The sequence below is a fragment of the Xyrauchen texanus genome, chromosome 12 (genome assembly GCF_025860055.1).
Source record: "Xyrauchen texanus isolate HMW12.3.18 chromosome 12, RBS_HiC_50CHRs, whole genome shotgun sequence".
NCBI classification, from domain to species: Eukaryota; Metazoa; Chordata; class Actinopteri; order Cypriniformes; family Catostomidae; genus Xyrauchen; species Xyrauchen texanus.
In genome coordinates, this window is record NC_068287.1 from 22,614,644 (window position 1) to 22,636,187 (window position 21,544).

The 21,544-nt window shown below is 40.8% G+C and overlaps 1 protein-coding gene across 4 annotated transcripts in view; it reads right to left on the minus strand.

The window, feature by feature from the left end:
- Positions 1–229: 229 nt before the first annotated feature.
- Positions 230–21,544, minus strand: part of abcc1 (ATP-binding cassette, sub-family C (CFTR/MRP), member 1) — a 40,254-nt gene continuing 18,939 nt past the window's right edge. For 3 of the 4 annotated variants that reach the window (XM_052138873.1, XM_052138872.1, XM_052138875.1), the window contains 12 exons: positions 20,009–20,060; positions 19,553–19,691; positions 19,193–19,400; positions 18,597–18,907; positions 15,121–15,320; positions 11,740–11,866; positions 11,559–11,660; positions 3,515–3,661; positions 3,210–3,368; positions 2,912–3,078; positions 2,632–2,826; positions 230–1,732 (listed from right to left, as the gene is read on the minus strand). In XM_052138873.1, the coding sequence (XP_051994833.1) occupies positions 1,624–1,732; positions 2,632–2,826; positions 2,912–3,078; positions 3,210–3,368; positions 3,515–3,661; positions 11,559–11,660; positions 11,740–11,866; positions 15,121–15,320; positions 18,597–18,907; positions 19,193–19,400; positions 19,553–19,691; positions 20,009–20,060 (1,916 nt within the window). In that variant the 3' untranslated portion in view covers positions 230–1,623. The other variant, XM_052138874.1, reaches the window with a different exon arrangement.

Consider the following 21,544-nt stretch of genomic DNA (forward strand, 5'->3'; position numbering starts at 1 on the left):
CCTTTGAAATAGCGTGCATTTAACTTTCTTTGTAAGTGCCTTAATTTAACTGTGATTTTTTTATTTATCATTTATAAATTGCAGAACAAGTTTAAATTATTTTCTGTGGTAATCAATATTATGCTACAATGCTTTAAATTGAGTTTAAAGTATTTGTACTGAACCTAGATAATTATTTTAAGCACAACAGAATAAGCTTGTTTGTAAAACACAGACACAGGGCTCTTTACAAATATTTATTTATATTTCCCCTTTACATGTCAGCTTGATTTATTAAACTAAGCACACTTAAAACTAGTGCATGTATACAAATATCAAATAATAAGCTTATGCAAACATACAAATCATATAAATAACAAATCAGATATAAATCACAGTTTGTTATTATTTATAGTCGTTTGTCAGTTCTTGAAAAAATAAACTAGTTGACCTAGAAATCAAAAAGGCTCACTTTTCTAATAGAACAGCAGAGAGGAGGTACTGAAGAATGAAATCTAATGCACTGAGCAGATAGTCAACAGATTTGATATACAGCACACAGAGTGAAGCACACAGCACTCGGCAGGAAGAACCATCTATCTAATTAATTTGGTATCTGATCCTTGGGTATTGGATAATTCCAAACATAGTTTTTTTATGCATTTATTTTTTGTAATATCCCCCAAAGGAGCTGAAAAAAATAAACCCTAGTTTGACCTAGTCTGTTTCAATAATTCAACAATAAGTGCATTTGTAGTCTTTTGGTGTAATGATCACTGTAAAATTATAGTAAAAAAGTATGATAAATAAAATATGCAAGCTAAATACATTCACTAATCAAAGCAGAAGGCAAATTTTGCCTCTACTGCATGATAATGGTAAGACAGGGCTAAGCCACTTCTTCAGTGGGAGAAGCCTGGTAATAAATATTTGATATAGTAAAATAGTTTTGTAATAGATATTGTGAGTTATTCTCAAGATATAAATAAATACTAATGAAATAAGAAAAAACAATAGCAATAAAAACTCAGGGTGAGTTTTTTTTATTATTATTTTTATGTGTCTTTAGAGGATTGTTATATGGGAATTGCTTCATATAAGAAATTTGGCTTGGGATGGAGCCCCACATGCTCTGCTGAACAGAGCACACACTCATATACATGAAGTACAGAACCCGGAGGAGTGATTCCCTGCTGAAGGCATTATCAGTACATTGCACAGAAAGACCGTTGTTCTTTACTCTTCAATTCTAGTAAAACAATATTGAAATTATAATTTGTTTTCATCACTAATAAGCAGGAGTGTACGACTCAGTGGTTTGGTATGTTCACAAAAAGAGAAGTTGTTCAAATTAAATCAGACAGACAAATAGCTACAAAGAAATCAAACTTAAGCATTCCAAATGTTGGCATCAAACAACCCTCCAAAAGCAGCATTTGCAGCAAAACCTTTAAAATGGAGTGAAAACTGAGGGCTACAGATACGGCTGTAGAGAGTAATGGAAGTCATAGTCACGCTGTATGTGAGCTCTAGGCCTGATGAAGAGGCGTCTACAGTGTCCATGCCCCGCCTAGTTCTCTCTACATGGGCTCCACCCAGTGATGTGTCCTAAATAAACAGAGGGCCCTTCAGCCCCTCTACTTATCAGACCAAACCTGAGTCTTTGGCCATCTTGTAGAAAATTCCCTTCTTGGCGATTAAAGTGGACGGAGAACCAAATTCTGCCATCTGGCCTTTATCAAGAACCAGCACCCTTTTGAGAAAGAATTGAGAAAATAAAGTTTTCTAATTGACAATTTTGTAGATTCATTATTAAGAAACAGATAAAACTAAAAGCCATTTCACACTGACAGTCACTTGTAGTGACAAAGCTAGAGTCCTAACCAAAATAGTATGAAATCTTATTTTAACTGTCAATTCATCTAATATGTGATCAGATTTTGAAAATTCATTGCCAGCTGCACAGCCCACCAATAACTTAAGGGCATCCAGCAGCAGAAATGCCAACAAGAGACCAACAGTGTAGCAACCTGAAGATATCTAGCGATAAAATCACTGTCAGTGTGAACAAGGTATAAAAGGAATATTCCAGGTTCAATACAAGTTAAGCTTAATTGACAGCATTTGTGACAATGATGATTCTCACAAAAATTCATTAAAACTCATCCCTCTTTTTTCAAATTGCAGTGAAGCACTTACAATGGAAGGCCAATTTTTCAAAGGTTTAAAAAGGCAGAAATGAGAAGCTTATAATTTTATAAAAGTACTTGCATTAATTGTTCTGTTAATTGTTGTGTACTATGAGCTGTAAAGTTGTTTAAATAGTCTTTTTAGGGTTTACAGCGTTACGTCGTCATTGCAACAAAGTTGAAAAATTGGATCTAATTTATTAATCATGTTTACACACATATTGTTTACATCTTGTGGCTATAATTTTTTAAACAGTGAGTATTTTAACGTATACTGATTGGCCCCATTCACTTCCATTGTAAGTGGTCCACTGGATCCAGATTTTTGATTTCTTTAAAGAAACGGATTTACAGGTCAAAATAATTTTTAGTGGAAATCAACATCACGCCACAAATGCTGTTGATTGAACTTAACTGGACCCGGAATATTCCTTCAAGTATGCAAACGGAATACTTTTCTGACCTGGTGTAATCCATGATGGTGTTGAGTCTGTGTGCGATGGTCAGAACAGTGCAGTCCTCAAACTGGGTTCGGATGGTGGACTGAATGAGATTGTCTGTCTCCAGGTCAACAGCTGCTGTTGCTTCATCCAAAACCAGAATCTTGGTCTTCCTGAGGAGAGCTCGAGCCAGGCAAACCAGCTGCCGCTGACCCAAACTGAAATCCAGTAAGAATCACATGAGATATTAGTCAACTGCTGTATAGAGCATTGTTGAGAAGAGGTTGGAATTTGAGTTTGTACCTGAGGTTTTCTCCTCCCTCTGAACACTCATGGTTCAGTTTGTCAGGCAGGCCAGACACAAAGTCCTTGAGATGTGCAAGTTCCAGAGCTCTCCACACCTCCTCATCATTGTAGCCATCAAAGGGGTCCAGATTCATACGCAAGGATCCTGAGAACAGCACTGGATCCTGGTATAGAGCAAAATGGTTAGAAACTCCAACTTAAATACAGCTTATTAACAAATGTATGCTTAATAACAGGGAACAAACTTTGAGTCATGATAAATAAATCAGCATTTAGTTGTATTCTAGTCTGATACCTGAGGAATGATTGTGATTCTGGATCGTAGCTCATGCAGGCCAAGTTCAGCGATGTTCACTCCATCTATACAGATCTCTCCCTGAGCTGCTTCAATGATGCGGAAAAGACCTAATGTCAAAGATGACTTCCCTGCTCCTGTTCTACCCACAATTCCAACCTACATTAAATGCACAGATATAAACATGGTTACACCTTTTATATTTATTTAACAATATTTTAGTTGGCATGATACCTAATTGGACAATATTTCTTGACAAAGTCAAAGCATGAACAGACTTTGAAATGTGCACTAGCTCCACCTACCTTCTCTCCTCCCTCGATGGTGACAGAGATATCACAAATAGCCAGCTCCAAGTCCTCCCTGTATCTCAAGCCAAAGTTGTGTATTTCAATGTGACCAGCAGTCGGCCAGCCAGCAGGCAGAGTAGAGGACTCTAACTTCCATTCAGCCTGTGAAAGGAGACTGCATCACTACAACACAGTTCAGCCTCAAGCGATATCAATGAATCACCCACAGACTATAAGACACACATGAACGGAGTGGTGGTGGCGTAGTGGACTAAAGCACATAACTGGTAATCAGAAGGTCGCTGGTTCTATCCCCATGGCCACCAGCGTTGTTTCCTTGAGCAAGGCACTTAACTCCAGGTTGCTCCGGGGGGATTGTCCCTGTAATAAGTGCACTGTAAGTCGCTTTGGATAAAAGCGTCTGCCAAATGCATAAATAAAAATGTAAACGTAAATGATCAGGCCTCAACATTGGCTCCTAAACTGAAATGGTTTTTGCACGGTATATACTGTATAGTTGAGTGCACATATTTGCATTCCCCTTTTGTCTCATAAGTTTTCATACCCCTTTCAGAATTCACAAATATATAAGAAATACAAGATCTTTTTTATTTTATTTAGTACTGCACTACAGAATCTACATAACAGGTATTTGCATAAAGTATATTTGGAGGCGGGGGTGTGATCGAGCACCGATCTGTAGAGAGTGTGGTCCGGGAAAGTTGAGTGGTTAAGGATTTACACCTGTGCTAACAACTGTTTGTATTCCCAGTGAGCTGTGGCCTGGAGATAGAAGGGGAGGAGAAGGCCGAGCTTCAAGCTGTGTGTGTGTGTTTGTGTGTGATTTGGGAAGTGTTCTTCTGAAAAACACTCCTGTGGCAGGGCGGAGGGCTGGGCCGGGTCGTGATCCTACACACCCGGTCCCGTATTAGGCTAATTATGCCTCCGTGAGGGATAAAGGTCGACTGCAGGGGATCGTGCGGGAGAGAGAGATCGTGTCTTCTTTTAAGTTTATCATTAAACCATTATTTATATCGTCAAGCCGGTTCTCGTCTCCTCCTTTCCATTAATCCTTTTACACTGGTGCCGGAAACCCGGGAAGGAGGAGGGATACGCCGTAGTAGAGTTCTCGCCACTACTGTCCACCCCAATAGAGCAGCCATGGCCATCTGCCGGGAGACGAGGAGCCCAGCCGCCTGAAAGAGGACGAAGGCCGCCGACCACGAGGGGAGAAGGGGCTCCTAACCGACCGCCTGGAGCGTTTCCCTCCCCTTGTCCCCTCCCTCGTCCAGGTAGATGGGGATGACCTGCCGGCAGACTAGACTTAAAACACGCCCTCCACCAGGGAAAGAAGTGGGGGGGGGGTTGGGGTGTACGTCAGGCCGGGGGCTCCCCAGCCTGAGCGAAGGAGGTAGGAATGTGGCAGGGCGGAGGGCGGGGCCGGGTCGTGATCCTACACACCCGGTCCCGTATTAGGCTAATTATGCCTCTGTGAGGGATAAAGGTCGACTGCAGGGGATCGTGCAGGGAGAGAGAGAGAGAGAGAGATCGTTACGGACATGTCCGTCATGTGTGTGTTTGTGACTTCTTTTAAGTTTATCATTAAACCATTATTTATATCGTCAAGCCGGTTCATCGTAATGGGATCACAGGACACCCCCGAAGCCTTCATAGAACTTTGAGCATGCTGCTGAGGTGTCGGGGTGGTCCCGCGCACAGTGGGTGGTCCGTCTATTGCCGGGGGAGGCTCAGTTGTGGCACAACAGCTACCTGTCATGATTCTGCTGGAGCCCTCACACCTGAAACGAGCAGTCCTGCAATGGGTTGGTCGTAACCCCGAACAGCTCTATCAGCGCTCCCGGGCGTTGATATTTGGTGAGTTTGGCCGTCCGGTTTGCCTTTGCCCAACAGCTCCATGTTGCCTGTCTGAGGTGGTTGTTGGCTGAGAACCGTGGCACCGATGGAATCTTCAAACTGGCGGTGCTGGAGTAGTTCGTTGACCGTCTGCCGAAGAGAACGGTGGAGTACGTCCAGTGCCATCGTCCGGTGTTGCTGGAAGTGACCGTCCAGCTGACAGAGGACCACTTGGTGGCGTATCTGGGAGATGGCAAATCCTTTTCACTCTTTCCAACACTCTCTTCCTCTTCCCATATTGTTCCTGTCCCTACCCCCCAGCAACAGGGGTAATTTTCTCAAAGCTGGCTCCCCAAACGCAGGAGGTTTCTATTGCTAACCCCTTTGTTTCGGTTACCCCTTCCTACCAGGTTGGTAAATCCAGGGCTGCAGGTGTGAAGGTAAGGTCTGGGCCGGTGTGCTGGCACTGCGGGGAACAAGGACATCCAGGATCAATGCCCGGTGATGGATAAGAGGCCGTGGTTCCGGGTTCCTGACGTGTCACAAGGCACCCCGATCGAGCAGGGATATACTGTATACCAGTGAGTATCCAAGGGGGTACATATCAAGCCTTGGTTGATTCGGGTTCTAAGACTTTGATTTACCAAAGCTTGGTTCAAGGTGAGGCTTTGGGCATACTGGGTGAATGAGAGGTGTGTGCATGGTGATATACACGAATACCCTTTAGTGCCCATTATTGTTCAATTCCAGGGACAAAAAGAGGAGCAATTAGTCTCCACCTCACCCATACACTGATTTTGGGTGCGAATTGGCCATCAAGGGGAATGTGTGCGGATGGGTCCTGAAATAAAGTAATCCGGTGTGGGATTTTTGCAGCACTGGCTAGGGAGCCATTGCCTGAGCTGTTGACGTCAGCTTCTTGTCAGGGAAACCCAGAGGGAAGTGAGGGCTCCGCCATGGGGATTTCTCGCTGGAGCAGACAAGAGACAAGTCAGGCACGCCTTTGACCAAAGAGAGTAATTGATGGTTAAAAGCTTCAGCCCGGTGTTGCACTCTCCTATCCCTACATTTTATTATTAAAGATAGGTTGTACTGAGTGAGGCAGGACGCTCAATAAAAAGCAGATACAACACAAAACAGTCTTATGGCCCGTTTTTATTGTTCAGGCATTTGCGGGGAAGTACGCAGGTAGTGTGCTGCATGTTGCGAATGTCAGTTGATGAATTCACTCGGCACTCCAAAAGTGCCATTGCGCCCTCATCCGTTAATCGAGGTCCTCTTCGAAAGAATTGGAATGGATCTTGTCGGTCCATTCAAACGGATGGCACAGGGGCATTGCTTTGTATTAGCCTTGGTGGATTATGCAACACTATACCCTGAAGCAGTGCCCCTGCACAACATTTAAGCATGCAGGGTTGCGGAGGTACTCTTTAAAATGATCTCCTGAGTTGGGATCCCGAAAGAGAGCCTAACTGATCTGGGTATCTCGTTTGTCACATACACTCTGTAAACTTTATGAACTACTGGGGATTAAGTCGATCCGTACCAGCGTTTCCATCCTCATATGGATGGTCTGGTCAAGTGATTTAATTGGAGCCTTAAAAATATGGTTCAGAAGTTCATACGCGAAGACACGCAAAATTGGGATTAGTGGCTAAAGGTCCTACAAGCCTGCACTGGGTTTTCCCCTTTGAATTACTTTATGGCCACAAGCCTAGGGGCATCCTAGATGATCTGAGGGTAAATTGGGAGGAGAGATCTTCAGATAGTAAGAACAATATTCAATACGTTCTGGACCTAAGAGCAAAACTCCACTCATTGGGGCAACTAACACAGGAGAATTTGCTCCAGGCCCAGGAATGGCAGTCCCGGCTGTATAACAGGGGCACTCAGCTATGGGAATTCTCAAAGAAAGATGAGGTCTTTATTTTATTACCCACACTGAGCTCTAAATTGTTAGCCAAGTGGCAAGGGCCTTTTGAGGTCAAGCTGTGAGCTGGGGAAGTCAGCTATTGAGGTAAAATGAATGGATGGAGGCAGTGCACAGCAAAAATATTTCATATTTTGTAACCACAAAATCAACATGGTTACAATATATAGTAAAACCATGGTTACTATAAGGAAACTACAGTATTACTATAGTAAAACCATGGTTAAATTTCTTTAGGGAACTTGACTAAAAAAACTAAACTTTTATTACTAAATCAAAATTTTAACTTAATACATGCACTATTATGCTAGATCTACATAAAATGCATTTGAAACTCAACATATATTCAGCATTTGGAAGCAGTAGAGGGAACCTGACTATTAAAAAGGATACGAGAAGGGTCCGGGATGAGCGTTTTATCATACTCTGAAATCTTCATCAACGGAGTATGGCAAAATAACTTTGTGGCAATTAACACCACAAGCATTTTAGTTATTTCATGCATGTCTGAATTAGCACTGAGTGCCTGCTTAAAAACAGAAGGGAGTGTGTGCAGTTTTGGCTCACCTGCTTCTCTGTATCTTTCTCCGGGAGATATCGGGCATAAATGATTAATCATATATCAATGGGTTAATAGTATATGGCACTCGTGCCAAGCGACGTCTGCTAACAGGGCCTATTTTGTAAATGTTTTTTGACCATCACTGTATGTTTAACTGCAAAACATAAATAAATAAATAAATAAATAAAATGTTCCCAGGCAGGGCCCAATGTTGCCATTTTCAACTACACACAACACTTGCAGAACAGTGATGTCATCGAGTTGACCCATGTGAAACATGGGGAGCGTATCAATTCACAGTCCATTCAGGTGCATTGGCGGTGGTTGTAATGGTGCATGTCTATTTGCCTCTCTGTTTTCTTCACCAAACCTTGAGTGGTGGTGGCGGCGTAGTGAGCTAAAGCACATAACTGTTAATCAGAAGGTCGCTTGAGTTTTTCACAAATGTATTTATGTTTGACTGCTTTACCTGTAAAGTGTATTATCTTATAGCTACAGTAGATATAAAAAGTCTACACACCCCTGTTAAAATGCCAGGTTCTTGTGATGTAAAAGAATGAGACAAAGATAAATCATGTCAGAACTTTTTCCACCTTTAATGTGATCTATAACGTGAACAATTCAATTGAAAAACAAACTGAAATCTTTGAGGGGAAAAAAATAAAATAAAACAAAACACCTCACAATAACCTGGTTGCATAAGTGTGCACACTCTTAAACTAATACTTTGTTGAAGCACCTTTTGATTTTATTACAGCACTCAGTTTTTTTGGGAAGGTGTCTATTAGCATGGAACTATATTTGCCCACTCTTCTTTGCAAAAGCGCACCAAATCTGTTAGATTGCGAGGACATCTCCTGTGCACAGCCCTCTTCAGATCACCCCACAGACGTTCAATTGGATTCAGGTCTGGGCTCTGGCTGGGCCATTCCAAAACGTTAATCATCTTCTGGTGAAGCCATGCTTTTGTGAATTTGGATGTGTGCTTAGGGTCATTGTCGTGCTGAAATTTGAACTTCCTCTTCATCTTTCTAACGGACGCCTGAATGTTTTGTTCCAAAATTGCCTGGTATTTGGAAACTACATAACTCCACCCTGACTAAGGCCCCGGTTCCAGCTGAAAAGCATGATGCTGCCACCACCATGCTTCACTGTAGGTATGGTGTTCTTTGGGTGAGGTGCAGTGTTGTTTTTGCACCAAACATACCTTTTAGAATTATGGCCAAAAAGTTCAACCTTGGTTTCATCAGACCATAACACATTTTCCCACGTGCTTTTGGGAGACTTGATGTTTGTTTTTGCAAACTTCAGCCGGGCTTGGATGTTTTCTTTGTAAGAAAAGGCTTCAGTCTTGCCACCCTACCCCATAGCCCATTCATATGAAGAATACGGGAGATTGTTGTCACATGTAGTACACAGCCAGTACTTGCCAGAAATTCCTGCAGTTCCTTTAATGTTGCTGTAGGCCTCTTGGAAGCCTCCATGACCAGTTTTCTTCTCGTCTTTTCATCAATTTTGGATGGACGTCCAGTTCTTGGTAATGTCTCTGTTGTACCATATTTTTCCACTTGACGATGACCGTCTTCACTGTGTTCCATGGTATATCTAATGCTTTGTAAATTCTTTTGTATCCTTCTCCTGACTGATATCTTTCAACAATGAGATTCCTCTGATGCTTTGGAAGCTCTCTGCAGACCATGGCTTTTGCTCTGAGATGCAACTAAGAAAATGTCAGGAAAATCCTAATAGAACAGCTGAACTTTATTTGTGATTAATCAGAGTCCCATTAAATGATGTCAGGTGCATAATGACTGCTATTTAACATGAGTTTGAATGTGATTGGTTATTTCTGAACACAGCCACATCCCCAGTTATAAGAGGGTGTGCACACTTATGCAACCAGGTAATTGTAAATATAAATGTAATAATAAAAATACATTTAAAAATATTTTAACATTTTTCTCCCATGAAGATTTCAGTTTGTTTTTCAATTGAATTGTTCACATTATAGGTCACATTAAAAGTGACAAATTTCTGACATGATTTATCTTTGTCTCATTCTTTTACATCACAAAAACCTGGCATTTTAACAGGGGTGTGTAGACTTTTTATATCCACTGTAAATACAATTTCAATAACAAATATAGACAGTACACCTATAGTAGCCTATATTTTTAAAATAAAAAGTATCTATTTTTTAACATTTCTTGGTTCCATTTCAATGCTTTACAGCAGCCTATTCAAGTATTAACTAAATTAAGCTTTGTATAGCCTATAAAGTTTTGTATAAATATATATTTCACAAGAGGATGAGGAATAAGGTTTATTATTATATGAATTTGGAAAAACAATGTATTGGCTGAAGGGGTACATTTCCATTTAGTTGCATGCCCTAACCTTATTTTTGAACATTTGATTATCCAATTAAAATAACAAAATATGTCACTATCACTTAAGTGAGGATACAAATATGGATAAATATTGTCAAATGATGAAAGATTTAGATTTATAGGGCTATAAATTTTAACATGCAATTAATCATGGTACATGATGCATTACAACAAACGTTTAAAAAATATATAATCATAAATATATTTACTTCATAATTTCTCTCAAATAACTTGCATGAAATTGGTTTATTATTTAAATATGTACATGCTAAAATTGTAAATCTTTTGTGGATAGAGTTCATTACACAAATTGTTACAGATATTTATCTCTCTCCCACACCAGGCTCACCAATTGTGGGTGAAGTCTTCATTCTCCGTAAAGTAATAGACCTTTTTTACTCTCCGGGTTTTGGAACGCGGAAGTAAACGTTTGCAGGTTAAACTTCGACAGCAGTGAATGGGAAAAGATGCCAAATTTACAGTCACTCTCTCAATAGCAGTAATAGAAACTACCTAGCAGCTATGGTAATTCGTTTTTTTAAACTAATTCCAGGGTAATTTAACACAAAGCATAATGTTATAAATGTACACTCAATAATTTTTAAATGTATCATTTTTAAAATAATTTGCAAAATGTACATTACAGTCTGTGAAAAATGTCTATTCTGCACCTGTGTTTATTATGCTCAGGACATGGGTCATACGTAATGAATAAGAGTGCACTACATTAAATGCATTTAAAAAAAAAAATGCATTAAACAGACAACTATTAATTGCCGAAATTAACACGTTCAATTTCCCAGCCAAATTAAATACAGCAAATTCAAATAATAATAAAAACAATATTGGCAACTATCGGCACCGATATGTCCATCTCTAAATCCAAATAAACCTCTAATTCTAATAAACAAATAACAAGCACCACTTCTCTCCTTGTGTAATTTCTGCACCACTAATGGCAAAAAAACAAATTATGATTGTTTTCATACAGTTTCCCCAAACACTCAAACAGGCAGTCACGGATCTCACATGACTGGTTAAACCAGTGTTCCGGTGTCAGGCTGGTTGGGATGCTCCAACAAACAGAGCAGTGGGATGACATTATGAATGGCTTACATAAAGCAGTCTCTGAATTATTAGTCCTTAATAGGAGCAAGTATTTTGATATTGAATTTTTTTTTAACATTCTAGCTTTAAATGTGGACATGAACTATTTGTTGCTGCTTCTCTAGTATAGTGTTAGATTAGACAGGGATTATCACAGATTAGACTATCAACAGAGTACAGAATAAACACACACTATCTGCAGGCCGGTGCACTTACCTCTTTCTCTGTGTCTCCATATTCCTTCACCCTCTCCACAGCCACAATGTTGGTCTCCAGCTCAGAGGACATCCGCACCAGCCAGTTCAGAGATGCCGTGACCTGTGTGAAAGTTGTAGTGAGAATGGGCAAAATTTCAGATGTCGATATTAAAGGTGGCTGAAATCACTGTCCCACTGACCTGCAGAGCGTAGGAGATAGATAACCCCATGATGCCTGGACTCAAGCTGTCCCTGGCCATTACAGCAAAGAGTGCTGCAAACATCACAATACAGTTCCCTACAAACTCCAGCCTCACTGCCAGCCATCTGCAGGGTAGTGATACACAGTTAACTATCAAAACTATAAAGCTCAACACTGGTGAAGAGACAAATATCCATTGGAATCTTGCTTTTAAAAAAAAATAAAATAATAATAATAATAATAATAATTCACACTAGAATCACTAAATTTAGAGACCTAATACACTGTACACTATATGCCCAAAAGTATGTGGATACCCAAATACCACAGTCATATGTGCTTGTTGAACATTTCCTTTCAAACCTATGGGCATTATTAGAGATTATTATCATTACAGCTACAACAGCTTCCACTCTTCTGGAAAGGCTTTCTACAAGATCAGATACAATAGCATAAGTGAGGTTAGGCACATTTTGTAGTCTTATTCATCCTAAAGTTGTTTATTGGGGTTTAGGTTTGGGCAAGGACAGATTAATAACCAAAAGACCCATGGGCCAGTACACCATGGAGTCTCCCATGCCCAATGATAATAATAATAATAATAATAATAATAATAATAATAATAATAATAATAATAATAATAATGATGCATTACACTAGTTATGTGAATACACCTTAATTTCGCTCAATAGGACACTTGGCAGATTTGGTTGGATTTTTCAAATCCAGCAGAAAAGTTTGGAAAACTTTATAGTAATAATTACAGTGAAAAACATAAGCAATATCTTACACCGCAATTTATACTGCATGTACTTTTGAATTATAAACTGAACCAAAAACATGCCATTATTAATATGGATGTGCATGGAGAGTCAGAATTCGGTTAGAGTCAGACTGGAAAGAGGTCGAAATAACAATTAACTGCAAATAAGTTGCTTAATATAACAGATGTCATTGTCCACTATTTTTATAAATGGACCTTTTTCTCTTTATTACTCGTCTAACAAAACAATTCCAAAGATCTGAAAAACTGAAGTGTCCAATACGCTCAATTTACGTTAGATGTACAAATATCAGTTGTAAAACTGATTGCTGCTTCGGGATCGGCTTGTACCATACCTGTCAATACTCCCGTTTTTCCCGGGAGTCTCCCGTTTTGTTAGTTCTCCCCAAAAAACTCCTGTAATTTGTATGGCCCAAACCACGTTATATGAATAATCACATCAATATATTTTTCCAAGGTGGTCCAGTTGCCAGATCTTGAATGAAACGCATCCTACTCACACAATCAACACATCATACAAATTACAAATCATGTATGACCACAATCTGGCAACCCATTTGCGCTGTTGATATCTGCGCAGGCAGTAGACGCGGGATGTTAAATCAAGCATCACTGGTAGATGGGAGGAGAAGAATCAGCTGGTGCTCCAGCGGGAAAAAAAAATATATACATGTACATTTAACAACAGCTGGATGGAAGAATTGAATTTCGTATCCCGAAGCCATATCGACAATACCCACGCCTTTTGCAATGTGTGTGGCACTGATTTTAATATCGGACACGGTGGGAAAAATTACGTAAAATCACAATTTGTATGTATTTAGCCTGCCTCTGCCATCTAGCACCCCCCTTCCCCTCTCCCGGATTTGTGTACCCAAATGTTGACAGATAACAGGCTGTGTGCGTGACATGACACGAGATTAAACAACTCGGGCAACGCGTCGGAAAATAACCACCTACTCTGTATCGAGGAAATGCATCAGATTTCTGAACCCTCTGTCCTCAACTATGGAGAACGGCTGGTCATCCAGCGCCATGAATTCCATAATTTTCCTCGTAATTACTTTGGTCTTTTCGCTGCTCATACCAAGGGATGATAGGAGGCACTGCTGTGGCTGTCTCTGAGCTCTGGCTAGCTTTAGCCGCTTTCACTTTTTAGCTTCTTTTTTAAAATGAGCATTTTCAGCTGGGTGATGGTGTTATAAATGTCTAATTAGGTTTGTTGTTCCGAAAGTTATTGTGGTGGTTCCCCCACGGTTTACTTTGGCCTAACAATTATTACACATTTAGAACTTTAAGTATTCTTCACTCACAGTGAAGATCTTCCACGCCAATGACATGTTTACGTGCGGCTGTGACGTTATTGCCTGCGTCGCTGGCAACAAAATGGACCGGGTTGGAATCGGAAAGACATAAGGCTGACCGGCCGATCACCGGTCCGGGCCGAGCATGCGGAAAATCGGCTAATTCCGGTCCCTGGCCGGTCGATCGGTGCATCTCTACTGTATTCAAATACTTAAATCACTATTCGGTTATTCTACACTTGTAACAGATGTCTTCAACCCCAACTGTACTCGACAAACCTTTGGGTTTTGAGCCAGATTCGGGACCGTGGATAAATGTCTTTGATCATTGCACCACATCTCACTCCTTTCAGCATCCCGTGCAAGATCGCCACATTTTCGACACGGTGGTAAGTTAAAAGTACTACTTACCTGCTCATTTGAGTTTGTGTTTGATACATCTATGGCAATAAACAATCTTTATTCCTGGATCCCGACAAATGACAGGATAACTGTTTGTGAACTTTGTTCGTGAAACAACATGTTACCGTGCACATATTTGGTCCATTAAGGCATCTTTGCTTTTTCATTAAACATTTATCCAAATGCAAGCAGGACTTAAACATTTTAGAGTCCCCTTATTTTGTTGCTCCTATTCTGTTGCTTATAGACAGTAATAAATTAAATTAAACCATCAGCATTGTACACAGCCAGGGTAGACTGCATCTTATCTCTGTGTTTCGAAGTGTTTTGTGAATCAAAGGCTATTCTCTGTTGTCCTTTAAATAAACACGCTGCACCTGTGAGCCACAAATTCCCTGAGCGCGTTCTCGAGTGCCTGTGCTCACGTTGCTAGAACAGAATGCATTCGGCCGAACAAATTGTATTTCATACAAGGCTGATATTTACACTGAGTAATAATAGATATCTAAAAAAAATTGGTTTAGAGCTCTAGGCCCCTAGGATTTAGAGGCTCCTGGGCAACAGCCCAATCGGCCATGGGGTTAATCAGTGCCTGGGTCTGGGCTTTGAGCAGGCCAGTCAAGTTTTTCCACAACAGACTCTTTGTCAAACAATTTCTTTATGGACCTCACTTTGTGCACAATGTCATGCTGGAACAAAGTTACGGCCCATTCTAATAAAATGTCGAATGAGATTGCATGGCTGTATAATGGATTTAATGCTCATGTTTGTAGTGGGTGTAGCTGAAAAAGACAAAACCTTTCATTAGAAGGAGGTGCCGACATACGTTTTGCCAAACAGAGCATCTAAACCATTGACCAAATTAAAGTCAAGTCCTGTTCATTCTCACCGGTTAGCTACAATGCTGGGGAAATAAGCTTTCTGGTTGTGGTCCACTCTGCCATCACTCTCCCTGATGAAGCGCTGCTGCTCTCCAAATGCTCGGATCACGCTGGTGCCCAGCAATGTCTCGTTGAAGTGTGTGTAGACTGGAGAGCGGCTAACTGACTCTAGCCGCTTCAGTTGCCGAGAGGAGGCTACATAGAAACGCTTAGAGATGGAATAATGAGCACTGTTAGAATGTCATCTCAGCAATGAATTATAATAGTGGAAATGAACGACTGAAAATTTGCCAAATTGCTAATTATAATCTTTCTTACAAAATGAACAGTTCCAACTCTCAAATCAGCTACATGACTCTTAGGGGGTATTTACACTTGGGTCACTTTTTTTACTTACAGGATCGCTATCAGATTAAACAAGCACATTCCATTTACACTTGGTCACATCGGTGTCTCCGCAAAATGGTTATAAATCCAATCTTTAATTCCCATACTATATGCAAATACAGTGGCATGTCCATTATAATATATATATATTATATATATATTACACACACACACTTTATTGTTGTTGTCATTTTAGTGTTATTTTTCACATAAGATTGATCTTATCATGATGATCTCATCAATGATGCTACACGTTGCAAGCTGCAGACAGCGGGGGGTGAGAGACGAGCGTCTCAGTGTTAGTGCGCGCATCACCCGGCAGAACTTTATATCTCTCCCGGTCTTGACTCCCGCTCAGATTGTGTTTCTTCCACGACTGGTTGAAGCGGCTCTGACCGCACCGAGAATGACAGTTTTGGAGTTTGTGTTTATTTACATGGCACACTCCCATATTATAAGAACTTTAAGGATGAAATAGATACATCGCCAAGCTATGATCGGTGTTATGCCTGTAGGGGTCTGCTCGGCGTCCATCTTCACCCGATTTCCACGCTGCACACCGGAAACTCACATGACATGACCACACGTGCCACTCCCTAAACTGAGATTGACTGGTCATCTTTTTATTAGCGATGTAGAAAATGGGTAAACAGCTCTCAGAGAGAATGGGCCGTCATGTCCACACATGCACTTATTTATTTAATATAATTGCAGCATTTTGCAGTCATATAATCGCAAAGGCTGACATCGCGATTGCGATATGATTAATCGTGCAGCACTAGTGTGCACTGCGAGTCATCTTGGCTGGATGGCAACTTCTAGGGAGAGTATCCACAATACTATATCATCTCCATTTATAGACAATTTGTCTAACTGTGAACAGATGTATATCAAAGCTCTTAAGATTAAATTTGTAACCCTTTCCAGCTTTATGCCAACAATAATTCTTGATCTCTTTTTTGCGAGGCATAGTCAATTTCAGAAGACGCTTCTTGTGAATAGGAAACGCAAAATGTTTGAGTGTTTTTATTAGTCAAAATAGCTCTAACCCACACCTCCAATCTCATTTCATTAAGTGAATGCAAAGTTTGCCATCTGACTTCAATTAGCTAATAAGCTTTTGTCGGCAATAGCAGAAATGGAATAATGTGTCACTGAACAGAGGGGGTCAAAAGTAATAGTCAGTATCTGGTGTGGCCACCAGCTGCATTAAGTACTGCAGTTCATCTCCTCCTTATGGACTGCACCAGATTTGCCCGTTCTTGCTGTGAGATGTAACCCCACTCTTCCACCAAGGCACTTACATGTTCCCGCACCCTCCGATCCAACAGGTCCCGGACATGCTCAATGGGATTGAGTTCCAGGCTCTTCGCTGTCTGAGGCAGAACACTGACATTCCGGTCTTGCAGGAAATCACGCACTGAATGAGCAATATGGCTGGTGGCATTGTCATGCTGGAGAGTCATGTCAGGATGAGGCTGCAGAAAGGATACCACATGAGGGAGGATGTCTTCCCTGTAATGCACAGCACTGAGATTGCCTGCAATGACAACAGGCTCAGTCCGATGATGCTGTGACACACCGCCCCAGACCATGACGGACCCTCCACCTCCAAATATATCCAGCTCCAGAGTACAGGCCTGAGATGTCTGGTAAGGACCTGCCTTACAACAGGCCTACAAGCCCTCAGTCCAGCCTCTCTCAGCCTATTGCAAACAGTCTGAGCACTGAAGGAGGGATTGTGCATTCCTGGTGTAACTTGGGCAGTTGTTGTTGCCATCCTGTACCTGTCCTGCAGGTGTGATATTCGGATGTACCGATCCTGTGCAGGTGTTGTTACACGTGGTCAGCCACTGCGAGGATGATCAGCTGTCTGTCCTGTCTCCCTGTAGCGCTGTCTTAGGCGTCTCACAATACGGATATTGCAATTTATTGCCCTGGCCACATCTGCAGTCCTCATGCCTCCATGCAGCATGCCTAAGGCACGTACACGCAGATGAGCAAGGACCCTGCGCATCTTTGTTTTGATGTTTTTCAGAGTCAGAAGAAAGGTCTCTTTAGTGTCCTAAGTTTTTATACCTATTATCTTAACTACCTACCATCTGCAAGCTATTAGTGTCTTAACGACCGTTCCGCAGGTCCAAGTAAATTTGGATTTTTACAAAATTATCTTTAAAATACAGTGTCCTGAAAAAGGGACATTTCTTTTTTTGCTGAGTTTACATAAATGCAGGTAATTCCATAGGGTTTACATACTTTTTCTTTCGAGTTCACCTCCTTTATTAATACAGGCAGAGAATTGAAAAGGTGTGATATATTTTTGATTCCAAGTGACTTTGCCCAGTGCGCATGTGTGTCTGTGTATGCGTGCTGTGCATTTTCCCCTCAGGGCTTGTCATAGGTAAGATATGCCCATGCATGTCAGCTGTGCTCATTGTCAGAGTTTAGTTTCAGTTTTGTCAGCAATCTGCATCAAATAAATGAAGAAAAATGTTCTGTCTCTCCTACAACTTACTTTGTTATTATTTATTCCGTGATGTGAGCCCCATGCAAATAATCTGTAACAGCTGATGTTTAGCATTTTCCCTATGCTGACACAGTCTTGTTTGATCATCAAGTTTATATATATGTGGCTTGAATAGCCAGATGCATTTACACTTGACATCTGGAATGTGCCTCAAACCACCTACCGAGTTGGTAACCACCTTATATCAGTATCGAATCAGTCTTGGATGGCATTTACACTTAGCAATGGCAATCTGATCAGCATAAATGCACGACGTGACTAAGTGTAAATACCCCCTCAGATCAGGGTAAACCGGAGCTCATCCTACATCTATTAGAAAATTTCTTCACCATAATATAAACACTGAAATGCATGGCCTTTCATAGCTTATTGTTTTATTTATTTATGACCACACCAGTGGGGCTGGTGGAATTTGTTTCTGCAACATATTATGAGGTTCGAACCTGCAACTTTCTGGTTTACAGCCCAGATCTTTAAATCACAAAGCTACAAAATAAATGCTTTTAGTTTAGCCTAAAGATTTGCTAGCCTAGCCTAACAAGTGGCTGCAGGGAAAAACAGCCGACGTACCTGTACAAAGAAGTAGAGCAGGCCCAGTGGAGGGATGATGGCGGCTACCAGTGGTGTGGCAATGAGGATGACAGCACATGACCCCAGCACATTAAACATGGAGCCCATGAACATTTTTATGATGCTAGGGATGACTGAATCAATAGTGTCTGTTTCTTTGGCAAAACGGTTGACCAGGTTGCCGCTGGGTGTGCGTTCAAAAAAAGACATGGGTGACCTCAGAACATTGTAGAGCATCGTCTGGTGCAGGTAACGTGAGGCTAAGATCCCACCAACAGACACAGAGATGGAGTAGCAGAACACTGCAATACCTGACAAAAGAGAAAGACAATTTAATGAAAAAAACAAAAGCTGTGAAAATTTATTTCACAAACTGGTTATCTCGACCAATTTGCTTTAATTATAACAACATCAAATAAACACTTAATAATAATAATAATAACTAATAATTACAAAAAGTTAAATCTTTGAGGAGGTTGAGTCGTAACTTTAACCGTACATGTGGCCAATGTCATTAAAATTATCAGTTCAAAGGAAGTTACATTTTGAATTTATGTAATCAGACAACTAATTGGACGACAGTTCTATTGCGTCACCTTGTGAGAGTCCCAGGGCTCCGTAAACCCCTAAACGCATCTCTCTGTTAGGCTGGGTGCCATTGATAACAGGGTCATCTGTCCAAAGACTAAGCCAGTAGTTTGATCCCAGTGAGGACAGATGATGACAGAAGAAAAGGAAGATGCTGAAGCAGGACAAGGGCAAGCCGATAGCCTTCATGTACTCCCAAAACACAGCCAACTTCACCTGAAAATGGGACCCAAGTGATACAATTTAAGCAGAGGCAAGACCAGATTTTGCGACACCCTAATCACAAACAAAGCATCAACATATCATCAGGAAATCATTCGCATATCAAGAAAGATCCTTATATTCCAAAGAACTGTGCTGATTCATACCCTTCCAGTGTTGGCTTTGTCTGCCTCTGTTAGTCTGGCAGCTTCTGCAGATTTCGTTTTCTTTGCAGCAGTATCAATTGGTTCAGTCTTCTGTGAGGTTTTACCTGTCCCTGCTGCATTAAGGGAGTTCTGACTCTGTCTGCAGGACACAGAGAAACACCATGCAAATCAATAATGACAATATAATATTAATACATGACAATATGACTTAAAGCACAAGTTTAACTGGTTGTTACATATTACACTGTGTCCATGATGCGACAAGTCATTTTCCTGTCCACACTGGAAGCAAAATTGCTGCACAGTGCACAACCCAACAATACTGTATACAGCTATGTGTAGCAGGACTTTGTATGAAAACCTCACTCCCGCAATAGGACATGGCGTAAGATGAAAAACACCATTAGTTAATTGTAACAAAGGAGTGAATCAGTGCATAGATCAGTGATGCTTTACCCCAGAAGTATAGCAGGAACACCATTCTCCAGTCCTTTCCGTGGGACTGTGTCTGTGGATGGAAAAAGACAGATAAAATCAGACAGAAGTATACACATCTTCATGCACACTTCATGCCATTCCACATCCCTACAGGCAACAAGCCAAAGCACACAGAGTAAGACTTCGACTTCTCAAACGATTCTCACAGAACTCAACCTTTTTCACAATTATCAAAAATTAAATTTAGCTTGTGTCTACGGAATTGTTCACAACAACACTGGTCTGCAGTACAGTACAAACATGTCAACATTTAAAATGGAAAGCAAGGAAAATCTTAATTTCCTTTCAAGCAACCACACCTCTCAGGCCCAGAGGTTGCGCTAAAAAAAAAAAAAAAAAAAATATTTTTGCAATATTTCCGTCATAGTCCATTTTTATCCATCATACTGGATTTAATTTATTAAGTACAAGGGCTACATTTAGGGGTGTAGCATCCATTAAAATTGCATATACATGACAGCGGATATACAGTATGATCCATTTTTCTTATCTGGTGAAAAGATTTGGCTGCACTAAAACACTAAGTTTTACGACCCGACGGTTTTCTGCAAAGCTACAAAGTGTGCCTGATGATATCAATATAAAGTGACACAGATGAGAAACACACACCTGAAGCTCAGTTAATTCAGATACTCCACTAAAATACCTGACAGTTCTACTCTAAACGTCATGTTTGCACTTTGATTACATACCACTTTAAGATTTTTGTTCTTATATTTTTTTTGTCACTCTCATCATCCTGTAACACACTGACGTAAGGATTGATGTATGCAGTCATAAAATCAGAGACCCACAAAAGTGGTCAGAAGAGTTGCAGATTACCAGGTTATTGCACCTCTCCACCGGTGATTCGGATCGCCCAAAACACTTAATACCAGTCAATAAACAGTGTGTGAGTGAGATGGTGCCAAAACTGATGCACTAAGTTAAAATGGTTTTCTTGTTTCCGTTTTATCGATCAAAATGATGGACATCATTTGGAATTATTGCACGATATTTAAACAGCCGTCAACGGCAGGTGCATTCATAACTGCTTATGTGTCTAAAAAAATAAAAATCGGGCCCACACACGGCCAAGCCATAGAGACTGTGCAAATGACTGAATCTGCGTCAAACATTCTGTGGACGTTCCGATCAGCAACACTTGTAAGGCAGCATTTGTAAGGCTCAGGGGTGTGGGATGATGTTAGAAGAATCACCAGAAAGTTGTGCTGTATCAGTGAGGTCAAGTGGATGGGGAACTGACATGAATGGCCTATCAGAGTGCTCTATTTGAACAAAGATTGATACATGTAAAATAGAGGGTTTACATTCACTAACGATGTGTCAGAAACAGAAAGCTGACCTTGCTGCCCAGTGAGTCTGCAGTTTCGTATGAATCAATGTACCTCTTAATGAAACTGGTGTGGGCTTCCAAGACACCACAGTCACATTAGATGATCTAAAATGTATTCTTTTGTGCTTAATAGATTTCATGACCCAGTTGACTTTCAT